The following is a 15703-nucleotide window of genomic DNA, read 5'->3' as shown; positions in this document are numbered from 1 at the left end:
CAAGGCGAACTTTGTTGTGTAGTGTGGATGATGAGTTTCAAGTATCAGTCTGAGGATAAAATCTTGTCTGTTGTCTAGTGGTAAGACAGATATTACTACTATTTCTCTTAATAGATGGCAGGAAGGTGGATATACTTTGGGCTCTTTGCAGGCTCATCTCCTCCCCAATATCACTGATGCCCAGTAGACAGGTAACAATGATGTTAAGTCAGTTTTAATTACCTATGTCCTGTGCAAAACCTTTATTGTGATAGTCAAGATGGACATAAAATTAATCTGCCTTCTTAATGTGGTGGACCTCATACCTATACTAGTTTAAGAACACACATGCAGTCTAATACAATAATCATGAAACAAATACAAACTATTTTCAAAGTTTATAATGTTCAGAGAAAGACATGTTGATGTTGGTGATACCGACTGACATGAGGCCGTAACATTTGTCTGGCACGGTCAACTAAAATCAAACTTCAAAACTATATAACTTAATACTTTTATTTTTAATACTTTATTGTGGTGCAATATTTTCACGACATAATTTCCATATCTTGTGTTCCCTTATGCAAGTTAAGGGCAGTGCTTTGTTTGTATTGGCAAACAGACTAGAAACCACAGTTTTTGCATAAAAAACTCATCTGTCATACTTTTTGATTCTAGCATTTATTTAATTAACTTATGAGCAAAGTTCAGTAAAGTAATTTCAAATATAAAACACAAAACTTTTGACACCTAATGCCCAACCTCTATGTATCTCTCTCCAGCTCACACATACTGTTCCTGCAAACGCAGACACACTTAATTACTTTGAATGCCACACAATCCCATAAACCAAAAGTCAATAAAAAACATGTGTGAGACAGCAATGAAAACATTAAACATCAGAGTTTAAAGTTGTCTCCTCCAGGTTTTACATACGTTCATGACTCAACGTATTAAATACAAGTTAACACACAAACATTTACTTTCTTTTGGGATACACATACACAATCATCATTTTTTTTTAGCTGTGACAAAGAAGAAGTCTTCCCCTGCGTCGTACTTGCTTAATGACCAGTACGTTTTTGTATTTTTATATATTTGTCGGTTTTTGCCTTGTCTAAAACAAACAAAGATTCTGTTTAGGCATACACGAGTGTCGTTCACCACTGAATACAGACTGAATTATTTTACGATTAATCATTTTTGTTCACAAGCAACCATTGTCACTCTGCTGAGAGTGAAGATACTGTAAGATAAGATGGACCTTTATTTATCCCTGTGGGGAAATTCAGGAGTTAAAGCAGCAACATTGAGAGTGAAATACAGGACAGTACAGAATCACACAAGGTACAAAAAACAACTGTCTGTTATTTTATGATAGAAGTATGCCTAATCAATACCAGATATATATTAACAAACTAAAATACACACAGAACCTTTTGTAGTTTAAACAAGGTTGATGTCCTTGTTGGCTCCACTCTGCATCATCTTGTCATATAAATCATCATCATCATCAATACATGTTCAGTCTGAAATCATTTGTAAATCATTTGTAAATCCATTTACCACTCTGGGCTCATTTAGTAAAGAGTCATCTGGGTGCACTTACTCCTTCAGGTGCATGTTTCCTGATATGCTCTAATAATGCTCTCATAGGCTGGAGGTGGGGTCTGTGTAGCATTGAAACCCCTCTGGCCATTGTTCCCCCAAAATGACTCAGGTCTGGGTGGGGTGGCAGCCGGCTGAGCTGCTGTTTGAGCTGATCCAGTGGACGTGGTCAGAGTTGGTGTACGAGGCAGCGTGGTCTGGCTCCCTTCCTCTGCCTCCCTTGCAATTTGGCTGCACTGCAGGAGAGGGTGGAAGGTAGAGGCCCTGAAGCTGGATTTGTGCCCCAGTGGGTCGAGGTGGTCCGGGGAGGAAGTCTGGCGGTGGAAGCTGAAAGCAGCACTGACCAAACTGTTGTTGCTGCGCCGGTCGTAGCTGCTGTTGCGGTTAAAACCTGGACGGCTACGGGAAGACGTGCGTGATTGGCGAGGAGTGCGGCGGGTGATGCTGGCAGAGCCGGCTCTGCGTCGGGACATCCAGGTCAAAATCACATAAACCAAGGCCCCCAAGACCAGGCCCACAGCAATAGACACACAGAAAGCTATGATCAGAGGGACTGTGAAGAGAGAAACACATGTCAAAAAGGATATTTTAGGATCTATGCTTCAGTATAAAACTTAATTTCCTTTTTGATTTCCTCTACCCAACCAACTTATACACTCTTCAGGTTCACTTTTGGGGACAAGAGCTTAATAATAGCTATGCAATATATCAAAATACACTGAATCGGTAATAACAGTCTTTTTTATTATCCCCTCGGAATGGAAGGAATCTTAACTAGAATCTATGCGTTTACCAAGATTACAAAAAGCATCTGTTTGTTTAAAAATTGCCAACAGTGTCTTGCAAGATGGTGCCCCCTTGACTAAATAACAGGCTTTCCTCCTTTATGTTTACCAGAGCACCGGAAAACAAACCAGTTGCATTTCATTGCAACAAAAAAAGGACCGATTTTTTTGTTCATTGCTTCTCTGCCTTAGAAGCAGTCGTACCAACATAAGCGTGCTTGAGAGAAGAGAGAGAATGCAGCAGCTAAGACATATCCTTTGGATCGCTGCCAGAAAAAACAAATCAATTTCCTCTGAATACAGTTACTGTAAGCATTAAAAAGCTGAACCCGCTTTGCTACCATTCCATATTTCCACAGTAGTTTTTTTCTCTAACTTTTGGAAAAGAGGAAGGACACACTGGTGAAAAGTCATCTGGAAATGACATTTCGGGGGGAAAACACTGAAAAAACATGTCGGGAGGACCTTATAGATTTAGAGTGAGTTGCAAAAAGTTTCAATTAAGTGATCTTCAAAGGAAATCAGGCCCACATATTGAATCTATTTCAGAGGTAATTAAAGCTTGAATTCCCGAGAGAACAACAATGCCAATTATGCAGACCACATCAGAAAGACCAGCCTAAAGAGAAGGGAAGTTAGAAAAAACTCACCGGCATCAAAGGACTGAAGTATTTCCAGAAAGACATTTGTGTTGTTCTCAGCCATGACTTCGAGAAGAAAAAGAGAGACTGGTTCTCAATTCAGTCCGTCTTTTACTCTCCCTTCTCCTCTTCCTCTGTCAATTCCTGCCTGTCTCCCTAACTTCTGATGGGTATTCCTGTCTTTCTGGCTTCCTGTTCTCTAACTTTCTCCCTCTCTCGTACTTCGCTCACTTTCTCTGTCAGTATGTCTGTCTCCCTCAGAGGGAGACTCAGCCCAGAGGCACACAGGACTGGTGGCTAACCCTGGCAGTCGTCTTGTTTATGGAAGCGGAAAACGACACTGTCACATTTCCTGCTTTTCTGCTTGAAATTAGCAACAGGAGTGGCTTATCTATCCAGGGCAGAGATCCTGGAGGTGGGGACACGGGGTGTTGCTATAATCACTTCCTCTCCCATCATTTCCTTCAGGTTGATTGATGTAGAAGGGTAGCAGCCCAGCGCCATTAGACTAATAGTACTTCAGCTTTCACCATAGGAAACTAAGTCCACCACAATCCCCAATATTTTTGTTTCTTTCAGAAATTATAAATATTTCGCTCTAATATTTTTTCCTTCCACCACAGAGACCACAGGCGACAGTTTGGCAGTAACAGGCCTGCAACCACAGCTGGATTTGATGGTGGCAATACTGTAAGTGCTTTTAAAACTGAGTTGTAATTATGCAAAAAATGACACTACTGCCTGCCCGTTCTGATTTCCAGCGTCTTTGTTATGAAGCTCAGTCTTTCCATACTTTCTGCCAGGTCAGCGGTGCCTGCATTGGACGTCTGGTCTTTTCTCAGTGCAAGAGATCCAGTAAAAACATTGTAGTTTGATAAGACAGAAAAGCTTATGTCACACATTCTTGATCCCACAGTCAGCATTGTTTTAATCCCCTCCGAACTAAATCTGCAAAGTCATCAGTACAGTCAGAGGGAAGGATGCAAGCAGTCATATTGGTTTGCATTTAATGTACACCAGCCCCACTTTTCCATCAGCTTTGGGTTTGCTTCCCATAGGTGATAAATAATCAATTATTTACTGGAAACCTGTTAATGTTGTCCAGTAAGATGAATAATTCTTAGATGTTGAGACACATTTTGTGAGTTCCTTATGAGTCAAGTAAAAGTTTATTATAGGCCAATATAACAAAGCATGCCTCAAAGGGCTAAACATATAATAAAAACAGCATTAAGCAAAGTTAGCAAAACACAGAAAATGTATGCAAAGTGCGTACAATTTTGATTAAGAAGTTGACATTCGTCAGCCTTCTCATTGGCTAAAGGAGAGAGAGAGAGAGAATGCCCGACCAACTCTTGAACTTCCTTTAATTGTTGACTGTCGTAAAACCTGTCCTAAATAAAAACACCCATAATACTGAATGGTATTTGTAGCCATTGTGTTCTGCAATAGAGTAATTGGAGAGGTATGTGCTGGTGGGAGAGACATTCTTTGAGCTTTATAGCTTAAGTTCACGACCTTATCAAAATGTCATTGGTCAGAATGGAGGGGAAATTACAGTGTGCAGCCCTATCATTTACTTTCTGTAAGGGTTTCAAGCAGTAACACAATAGGCAGTGACAAAGTATTTACTACATTATTGCAGTGTTTAAAATCAAACAGAAAAATAATGAGGTTCTAAATTAATAAAATGAATTATAAATATTTTATCAATCCCAACAGTAGCTTTTATAATTCTGCCATTCCGATGCATAAAATAAGATATCATAGTAGCGATAAGTGATATGTTATGCGATCATTTTTACGATGAGGATTCTACAATAGTCTAATACCAGTCTCCACTATGCGTTCCTTTCATCCCCTCCTTGACCAGTAGATGGGGTAGTACTCCAGGATAACTTCCCAACATATCTAACCGTCATGTTTCCTGAACACCTCAGAGAGCAGGTGAACGCCCATATAAACATGCAGCTTGTTTGAAATAATCCATATATTAACCAGGTGAATCTCGTACTTAAAATGCAAACTGCTCATATTATTGTGAAATATAGGGTGTTTGTTCGGCTACACACTTTACATCATCCTCAACGTATTCATCACACAGTTTTGAAATCACATATTTTGTAAGAGAACATTGCAATGAAAATCAGTCTCTGATATTTTAAGGCATCCTGGCTCCAAAATGGTGGAATGAGCTCCCCATTGACATCAGGACAGCAGAAAGCTTACACATCTTCCGGCGCAGACTGAAAACTCATCTCTTTCGACTCCACTTCAAGCAATAAAATGAAAAAAACAAAACAAAACAAAAAAACAAAACAAAATAAAAAGCACTTACATACTAACAAAGCACTTACATACTAACAAAGCACTTATATACTAACAAAGGACTGGCTTATCTAAAGCCAGTTGAGTAGCACTTAAAATGTTTTGGCTCTATGAAACTTAATGTACTTATATGATTCTGTTTTCTTCAAGTTTGTATCTTCTTGGTCGAATGCACTTATTGTAAGTCGCTTTGGATAAAAGTGTCAGCTAAATGAAATGTAATGTAATGGCAGGGATTTGACAACTTTTTTCCAATATAAAACTATAAAAAGGGGTTGGAAGTTAAATCCACATATTTTTTATGTATTATAAACTTTGTAAATCACTGGGTTACAAACATCAGTATAACTTATTTTATGTCACTTGTAACTATAGAGACATGTTAACTTTTTTTAACATGTCATTTTGCAGTACATGAAATCGAGTTGCAGAACAGTATTTCTCTCTTTTGAATTATTTTGATTTTGACATGCAGGCAACAACAAACTTTATAATGAGATTTTAGAAGACCGCTGACTATGCATGAAAGAGATTACCACACTGGCTGTCTTGGTTCCAGCTCTCTGCCTGTGCAATGATTAGATAAGAAAATGGATCTTAACGGGGAAATGCCTGGCTACTGCAGGAAGATTTCCTATTGACCCCTTTGTCTCCGCTCTCAGCTCCCTCCTCTGCAGCAGCGTCTGCTCTCTCTTCTGCTGAATCTCTTTGGTCCTGACGGTAGAGGTCACCTCCAGCCGAGCTGCGTAAAAATGCAGGAATCAGCAGTCCGTGTCTGCTGCAGTGGACTCGGCCAATCCAACTAAATCCTACAATTTATCACAGTGGCAAGTCAAACAGCTGGTTCAGACTACGTAACTACAAAATGGTTTGTTTTCTATTTCTATTTGTCAGGATGAAATACTGATTTAGTTCTTACTGAGGGTTTTAAAGTTACACTCCCAATGTAGTTGATTTGTCTCTGGTTTTACAATGACCTTAGGATAGGAAGGCAATTTAGAATGAATGATATTTATATTCAAGCAGTAGGCCTATATGGCATATTCTGGCCATAACAAGTTGTCATGTTTATTGTGTAAAAAATGTATTTTGCGGTAAGGTTTTCAAACAAACCCGTTCGATGAACCCAGTTGCCTGCGTTTTAATTGAGAGTTCTTTCACGTTCAATAATTCCTAAACGTAACCCACTCCTTATTACACAAGATCATGTTTTCTCAGTCACTAAAGACAAATGATAAACAACAGAGCTTCAAAAAAGAGGCTAGACGGAGATCAGAACTCAAATATTTCTGTTGTCCTAAAGATTGACAGCCATAAAGTCACCCTCATTCACCTGCTGCTAATGCCATGGGCTCATTAACATAAAGCCATTCCATAAATGAATCCCAGAATCATATTGGACTACACTGTCCAGCTGAGGATGTGCAATCAATAATAATTTATCAGCTTTTATGTTTGTCATGCCCACTCCTCTGTCTCACTTTGTTGGATGAGACTGAGTCCGGAGCAGTGCAGCTCTCCTCTCTGCTCCATTAAGAGCTCTCCCGAGATGATGATGAAAGGACTTGTCTAATGGGATTACACATCGCGATAAGTGCTCGGAGCCCAGTGGTTCATCACACCTCCCTTCTGCTTTTCAAAGGGTGGCATTGATCTGCTTTGTAGTTGCATATATTGGATATAGTTTTGGATAGATGTTTTATTGGCAGGGTTTTGTTTAATCAATTGCTACTTGTATCATAGTTGTGTCTTCAAATTTAATTTGAAAGATACAATCCACTTGAAGAGTTGTTGCTCAGTTTTTTTGTGTTAATTTGAACAAATCCCACTTTAACCCAACGAGCAGCAATAGGCCAGATTTATTTTTTTGAAGGCAGGACATAGACTAGTAAAACATCTTAAACCACCCCTTTCAATGAACAATGAATAAAGGAGAAACTCATTGTTAACTGTTAGATCATGCAGGGTGACTAATTTAAAACACAAGCACATTTTCTGAGTGACAGCTGGAAGCCCTACATTCAAAAACAACAATTTATTTTACTTTATACTTTAGAACTTCATGATTGGGTCCAGGGAACCAAAGTCATCCTAATTGTACAGTTTTAAGATTTAAAATAATTAAAATGTACTAATGCTCTGATCACAAGAAATAGTTATTGTGATTTCTGTTTTAAGGTGGATTTTGTCTTAAACATAGTAAGGATAATTACTTTTTCTGAATTTAAATCAATTAAAAAACGTCTTGCTGCCATCAGAAGCGAGGTTCTTGCTGCAGCACATGCTGTCCTCTCTTCTTCCATTGTTGTGTCTCTCACTTGCTGACAAACACTTTTTCTCCCTTTCACCCAGACAACACAAATCTCTTTCAGTGGCACCGGTTGGCACCAGAAGATACCTGCCACGCTATTGGTCCTGATGTCCCAGGGAAAAGGAAGAGCCATGCCTTTTGATTGGACAGCAGGTGGCAGTGCATGCAGACCAGGAAGCTGTCTTGTCTGCAGAAGTAAGAGGCTCAGGCTTACTGTACGGGACTGCTGGCATACACATACTGTATGCGCTTACATCATCATCGGGGGAGGAGCTTCTCTGAGTGTGAGGATTGCAGACTGCAACAAGGATGACTTGGAAATAAAAACACAGCAGCATGGACAGGATTCAGCCCTGATATACTGCAGTAAGTGTGAAAACACAAAACTCAGCCCTCAGCATGAGAGCATTACCAGGTTGACGCACAAGAGTTTGGACGTGACCTCGGGACAGCAGCATGGCATCACCCAGGCACTACGGACACTCTGCTCGGGACATTACCAATGTGATGCAGAGGCTGCAAGGTAGGTGTAAAATGCTTACTCACTCATACTGCTCCATCTCAGTTTGCAGCGTTATTAGAGGTGACCTAGTGCTTGGCATGACACAGCAAATCAGTGTGAGCTCTCACTGTTACTGTAATAAATCAGTAAAAATCCTTTCTGCTAATGGACCTGTACATCTTATCTGTTAAGTGATGTTTTTGAAGATCATATGGCTTATAAGTGTGTGGTATGAGAAGGACATACCTGATTAATGCACAATCCCAGCATGCAGTATTTAAGTACATTGGACATTTTTAGGTTATAATCAGTTGTGTTTTGTTTAAAAATGAAGTTGCTGTCAATGCTTTAGTTGGCTTTACTTTTTGTTGAGGCTTTTCCTCATGATTAACAATAGAGTTAAAGATGCATGCAGCTGGAGATATGTGCTAAACACTATGCAGTATTGGAGATTTAGTGCCATCAATTCTTTTATTTTTGTGGGAACGGGAAAACAATCAGAGCAAATGAGCCACTGGGTGAGAGATTGTATTATTACATTGATCCTGTTTGTATTAATTGCTGTGTTTGTGTGTGTGTATGCTTGCTGCGTGTTTGTTGTGTGTACATGCTCCTGCAGGCTCACGCACAGTGCAGTGTGTGTGTGCCTGTGTGTGTGTATCTGTATGTGCACAGCATAGTGGATAGACTAAGCGGCAGAAAATAGAAAAGCTAATCCCCAGAGAAGCTGACAAGATGAAGTCTATTCCTTGATGTGGACAGTCAATTCCTCAGCCTGCTGTACATTTGTGGCAATACAACTGGCATTAATTACAACCATATATATGTTTTTAACATTTGGCAAATTAAAATGTGCAATAATTGTTTTCTTATCTTATCACTGCTCTCACTTTGCAGCATATATCAACATGTATCCAGTCTTTTCCCCTTCCTAGAAGTCAAATCATGTGGGTGTATTTTATTTCTACTGTTTCATGAGCTGTTAAACAGTGTATCACTGTGTGACAAAGTCACACGTCCCTGACTGACAGGATCAGATTAATGATACTTGCAAAGTAGCAGGAAAGTCAGGTGACACCAGAGCTTGGATCCAATATGGCTGCTCCCTGTGTGGCTTCTGAGGTGGCAGTTTCTGTGGAGGCAGAGAACAGCATCACCGGCCACGTGGCTCCGCTGCATCACTGTGTGTGCAGGTGTGTGGGGGCACACTTTGAATCACAATTGAACCCTGAGTTATCTCATTTTAGAAGCTTCCTCTCCAGTGCAGGGACAGAGTGATGTATCAATAGATATTTAAAAAACAGAATTGCTGCATTGTGTATGTATAAGGAAACAATTCATTTCTCCAATAAATACTTGTTTTTGGAAGATGACTAATATTGTATTTATCTACACTAAAGAATTGGCACTTTAAAAATATGTAGCTATTAGGGACTTGTTGCTGTAGCTACATTCAGGACTCTCATTTAACACTTCAAGGCAGTAATGACATGAGCTGTAAATAATGCAGCTTTGTCCAAAGTTCGGCTTGCTCCAAAAATACTCTCCTGACAGGATCCTGGGGTTGGGGGTGTATCTACATTATCTAATTACACCAAACAGTCCTTTTAACAACAATACTTTATTGTTGATGTATCGTTGCTTGCAATCATCTCAGATAAGATGGGTCTGTGGTTATCCCTTTAAATAGACTGAGGCTTTGTGGAAACAATACTACCTTAACCTTGGCCCTAACCACAGAAACACACATATTGTGAATGGATCCTGAACTACCCAGTGTGTCTACTGGAACTGGAAAGATGAATCCATCAGTTGTCAACTAATGAATTGATTATTGATTATTCTGTTTGAGTAATTGTTGAAGAATGATAAGTCACATTTCTTTGAATCTTTAATCTTACCCATTGTGGAAATTGTACTCCTAAATTGAAGACGCCATCTTTGGGAGATTTGCATTTTTATCATTCGTTGACGCCCTTGTGTCTTCAACAAAATGATATGCTATACATGTTCTCTCCTCTTGAGTATGCAACCATAATAGCTTATTTAAAGGGGGCACGTGGAATCTCAATTGACGTGACATTGTATTTGATGTTTTCTGGTTGGTATCAATCTCCTGGGAGACAAGAGCTGAATCTGTGATGATATCATCAAGAGGTTTTGAAAGAATCAAAGAGGAGCACTTGTGTTTTTATTAGTCTGAACTCTGAACATAAAACAGCTCAACCCATAAGCATGGGTTCATTGTCTTTGGTATTATGCAGTTTTTCTATAGGCAGAGTCCCAAATGACAGGTCTAAATGAAATCAATGTAGCCTTGGTTCAGGCCTTTCTTTTCATTTCTCAAGGTTGCAGCAATTGTGTCTCTTCAGTGGAATAAGTGTTCACATATTGGCTTTATTGATATGTGATGTTCTCATGTTACTGGCAAAACTTGATTGATTTTTTTACCACCTGAGAGTTAAATATAGGTAATCCAATACAATGTGTATGCCTTTTTAATCATAGTTAAATTAACATATTTTATTTCTCCTCTCAAGAGAAGACAATGTTCTCAAATTAGCCCGTTCCCCAATCACCAGATACCATGAAATGAACTACAGTCCCTTTAGGCTCTATTTGGAAGCTGTTAGTAACCACATCAAAACAATCTAAACTTTTGCCCCAGTTTTGGGTCTGTGTTTTCCTTCTTTCAACCGTCTCTTTTGGTGTACCTCTCTGTCGCAGTGAAAAATCAGCAATTAGTGACACCATATGGCAGCGAACGGCGAGTCCGCTTTGAACACCTCCCAGCCTGAACTCCTCCATATGCTGTGGAATTTGCCTGTTTGTTGTCTCTCGTTAATGAGAAAAGCGATGCACTGTTTTTCCTATTTGAATTTCTCACCTGTTTCCTCCGTCGTGGGTGGCAGAGGCCGGCATTCCTGCCTACGCCTCTGGGTTTTACCGTCTGCTAGATTATCAAGCGGACAAGTTTGCGAAGTCTCTTTGTGCTGGGAGCACCTGGAGCTTTCTGTGCGTGGGCTGTGTGTTATCCTGAACTGGCAATTTGTTTGTGATCAGATAATACAGAAGGAGATGCCGCAGATTAGGTTTCTCAATCAGTTGTTCTTAGCATTGTGACTGCATACATTTTTTTAAGCGCCTGCTAATGTCATTTTGTAGAGGACAATGTGAGCTAGAAGAAAAATGAAGATTGGGGTAAAGGTTAAAGGCAACTGAGGTCAGCATGTGTGGAAGACACTAAGCCACACTAAGCCACACTAAGCGTGTCTGACGGATGAAATAAGGTCGAGAAAGGCAGCGGGGAAAACAAGAAAATGAGGCTGGACAAGCAGTAGGGAAGAGAGAGAGAGAGAGCGCACACACACCAGTTTTTAAGCTCCTGATTGCTGGTGGGACTGGCACAGATCCTCCGCTTGGAACAGGGCCAGGGTGACATCCTGTTGCCAGGGGCGACATTATGGCTCGGCCGCAGCCAAGGAAGGAGCAAGCAGACGGTCACCTTGAGCCATGCCAGCCTCCTGTTTAGTTCTGACACCAACATTTATCGTCTGCACGCTCTGGATACCACGGCTTCACACACACGTGCCCACGCTCCCACACAGAGTCCGAAACAAACACTTGCTGTTAAAAATAGCTGTGGTGCATCTTTTTTTCACACCACTGACAGTCAGCAGTTTAGAGTGGTAAGACAGACACAGAATGAATCTTTAAGGCCATGAACCATTACTCCGTAGTGGCCTGCATACTGTGGCAGTAAGGCCAGTGTGGGATAAGGCTGCAGCGTGAGTTGTTATTTATTCGGCTGCTCCTTCTACTTGTCTTTCCAGATTGTGTTTATGACTCCTTGCCATAGCAGCAGTCACATGACAGCCAGCACAGGGTTTCACGCCCTGGAAATGTGTGTGTGTGTGTTTGGTCTGTGTTTGTGTGTCTGTTTACTAAGAGGTATTTAGTGTGTCAAGTCCATGCTGGTTTCTCAGTGACAGGTTCTATTGCAGATCAGATTATAATCTATTTTGACCTGACAGTCAGCGAGGGTTTGAGTGACATATCACAAGATTAGGTCACTGGGAGTCACACCCATACAATATGAAGGGGCCCTCTTTCATCTACTCTAAAACCTCTTTCATAGATCACACTTTCGTGAAGGTTGAAGTGTATTACATTACATAAGTTAATAAGTTCAAACCAGGAGGGAAGAAACTGACAAAATCTCTGGTAGTATTGATAAAAAGAATTCTACACATGCTTTTGGCATTTCTGTGTCAGCGTTAGCAAACAAAGCAGCATTTAACAAAGATGACCATACAAGACTCTCCACAGATGTTTTTACTTGCTTTCCACACTGATATAGTTCCTTTAGCATTTCTAAAACATCTCTGATTCAGTCAGATTGAGGAATCCGATAGCTTTGATGGACGTACAGAACAATGTCCTTACAGATAAAATCCTGGGGCCTCAGCTTGTGCCCTCAAGACACATTCGGCCACTTTCATACTTTGAGTCTCCTGCATGCTCTTATCTTTTACCCACAGACTCCTCTGTCCCTTTTTTTCACCTGTCACAACGGGATTGGATAGTGAAAAATGTGGCCTCTGGCAGTCCATTTAGCACTCAAAGGTGTTCAAATAGAGGTCAGATAGTGATGTCCTGACCTCTAAAAGGTCAAATGCCCAGATAATGTGATGATTCCAGCATACCCAAGTTAATAGTGAAATAAGTAAATCCAAGCTTTTATTCTAATCTGCTTGGAGCACCGGATGTGTCTATCACAGCAGTAGATATTTCAAATAGCCTTTCTCCTGCAGTAAAGGGCATCAACATTCAAAACCAAAGCTAACCTGAAGCTTTAAACACATATTCTATTGTGTTTACCAAGTCTATTTCTGCTAAATGATTATGTGGTCATATTGTTTACTCCTCCTGGATTCAATTTCCATGTTCCTATGTTTCTGAAGGGAAGGGGGGCCTGTGATCCATTTTATTTACCGTATATTGAACACAAAGCGACTGAGGTGCTGTATCTATGAAATACTATTCCCTGTTGCATGCTGACATCTGTCCTTGAGCTGTTTCTCGCTCTGAGACATCCCGCTGCCGACACAAACACGACCTGCCACCTGACACAACAAACCCTGTTTCCCTGCTTTTAATAATTCAGGAATGCTAAGTGAGAATTCAGGCAATGTTAAGGGAATTTGAAGGTAAAGAATAATACCTGAACAGAATGACATTACTAGCTGGACAGACAGTTGTAAAACAAAAGGAATACATCTGCTGAATTAACTTTCAATAAGAAAGAAAACGGCCCCAGCTGGATGAGAATAATCTCAAGTGGTTGTTTGTGACAGGATTTTGTCGATGATTCTGGCTCTGTTCCAGTTCATGTTTTTATTTCACAGACGGGACTTATAACTGAATTTACTGCTCTGGCCACAGAGATTTATTTAGTGTGCTGACGCCAGTGCTTTCACTTTACTCGTCCATGTAATGTGTGGCGGGGCACTGCACCTGGATAAAGAGCTTAGACTGTCTGACCCACTCCTGCACACCCACACACACACACACACACCCACACAAAGAAACAAAACCACCACACACACATTCATAGAGAGCCACATAGTAACATCAAGCAGAATTCTTTTTTTCAAAGCCAAATTGAGTCTTTCTAATGCTCTTAGTGCCACTGAGTGGCTTTTCGATATGACCCCTGGAGCCTCCAGTGGAAAAGATGCTTTGAATCAGCTGTGTGTTCATTCTGTTTGTGTATAGTGTTAAAATGTGGTTTTGTTCAGCTGAATGTATTTGCCTTATTTAAGAGCCCCTGAAAAATGTGTAGCTCAAATCAATTAAGGCACAGTGTCACACATACAACAAAGCATAGTATTTTATTTTCTGCAGAATCCCAGTCAAAAATACATCAATATGACTCATTTCTGCATTTATTGGTTTCAACTCAAATTATATTTTTGTAAGAATTTTAACTTACAATTTTGAAATACCTTTACTTTTCCTGTGTGTGTGTGTGTGTGTGTGTGTGTGTGTGTGTGTGTGTGTGTGTGTGTGTGTGTGTGTGTGTGTGTGTGTGTGTGTGTGTGTGTGTGTGTGTGTGTGGGTGTGTGTGTGTGTGTGTGTGTGTGTGTGTGTGTGTGTGTGTGTGTGTGTGTGTGTGTGTGTGTGTGTGTGTGTGTGTGTGTGTGTGTGTGTGTGTGTGTGTGTGTGTGTGTGTGTGTGTGTGTGTGTGTGTGTGTGTGTGTGTGGTGTGTGTGTGTGTGTGTGTGTGTGTGTGTGTGTGTGTGTGTGTGTGTGTGTGTGTGTGTGTGTGTGTGTTGCAGGTGCAGTAATTACTGTATCAATGGCCTGGCTTTAATGAACACTGTGATATTTGGACATTTTTGTTAGCGACAAAGTGCCTTTTCTGCGCATCTGGTGCTGAAAAGGGAGTGATGGTGCTTGAAAGAGGAAAGGGGTTGTTTTGATAATCACTTTGACTTGTTCCCCCCTTCTTTCTCTCTTTAATGTGGTGTCATTATTACTGAAACGTAATTAGCTATTCTAATGGGATGGCATTTGGACTTCCGTCTCAGCACTTATGTTGTGGCTGGTAAAAATGTGCTATAAATGAAGTGGGATGGCGAATGGAGAGGCTGAATGGGCATGTGAGGGTTGAGTGGATGTGTTGAGGGTGTGATCGAGGGTGTTATTGAATGTGAGGGCGAAAGTACTCCGGCGGAAGTGAAGAGAAGGGTTTTTTTTAATTAGGAATTGTTGCGGTGAAAGAGAAGAGCTGGATCAGGAAGTGGATAAAGAAGTTGTTGGGAGGGGGCAGAAAACCACCAAAAACTGTTAAATCACTTAGTGTGGTGGATTATAAATGTGTGTGTGCATGTGTTAGTTTTTAGCATGTGTGTGTGAGTAATGAGCAATTACAGGCTACCTCTCGTATTTCACCACAAAGCCATCCTTTTAGCACATGATAGCTTTAACAGGCATGTTCCATTAATGTGCACTGCAGAAGAAAATGCATTATCTCTATAGAATTCAAACAGACTCCTGTATGGCAGCATGGTATCAACAATGTCATTGTGACTATCACTAGAGCTTTTTATGCTCCACTGCTTCATTCAAAGTCCACCAGCTTGAATGATATTAGGATATTATAATTAAATTAATGCATTACTTGATTAATACATGACAGCAGAGTGTGTAACCTTTTACAGTGAGTGTGGAGCGCCTGTCCATATCTGACAGACCATAATCCCTACTGGTGAGTTATGAGTGGAGTCATTAATATATTAAGAGAGATCAGAGATGCTCAGAGCAGGGTCATCCCGGAGGCTGCATTCAAAACGCTGAGCTTATGCAGACACTTTTCTCCTTTTTCCTATGCTGTCTTTTCTTTGTACTGCACTTCTTCAGACCAGACAAGTACAAAGAGAACTTCAAGCTTCAATGGTCCACTAGGTGGCGCTGTGTCTCTTTCATACTCCTGATACGGCTAAACAAGAAGCCTTGGCTGCTTAGAGAGGAAACCCAAATATCC

General features: G+C 40.5%; 2 protein-coding genes across 2 annotated transcripts in view; one reads left to right on the top strand and one right to left on the bottom strand.

Annotated features, from left to right (window-relative positions):
• Window positions 1-367: 367 nt before the first annotated feature.
• Window positions 368-3324, bottom strand: myct1a (myc target 1a). The gene is made up of 2 exons (XM_034144313.1): window positions 3023-3324; window positions 368-2140 (listed from the first exon to the last, which is right to left on the bottom strand). Exons 1-2 carry the CDS (start codon window positions 3075-3077, stop codon window positions 1593-1595), a joined length of 603 nt encoding a protein of 200 aa, XP_034000204.1. The 5' UTR covers window positions 3078-3324; the 3' UTR covers window positions 368-1592.
• Window positions 3325-8001: 4677 nt separating this feature from the next.
• The window catches only part of syne1a (spectrin repeat containing, nuclear envelope 1a), a 131505-nt gene continuing 123803 nt past the window's right edge, over window positions 8002-15703 (top strand). The window contains exon 1 of the mRNA XM_034142803.1: window positions 8002-8175. Within this exon, the coding sequence (XP_033998694.1) occupies window positions 8109-8175 (67 nt within the window). The 5' untranslated portion in view covers window positions 8002-8108. The remainder of the gene's footprint in view (window positions 8176-15703) is intronic.

The sequence above is a fragment of the Trematomus bernacchii genome, unplaced genomic scaffold, assembly GCF_902827165.1.
Source record: "Trematomus bernacchii unplaced genomic scaffold, fTreBer1.1, whole genome shotgun sequence".
Lineage (NCBI taxonomy): Eukaryota > Metazoa > Chordata > Actinopteri > Perciformes > Nototheniidae > Trematomus > Trematomus bernacchii.
The sequence above is the reverse complement of the archived record's forward strand: the minus strand, read 5'-3'. Positions and strand labels throughout refer to the sequence as shown.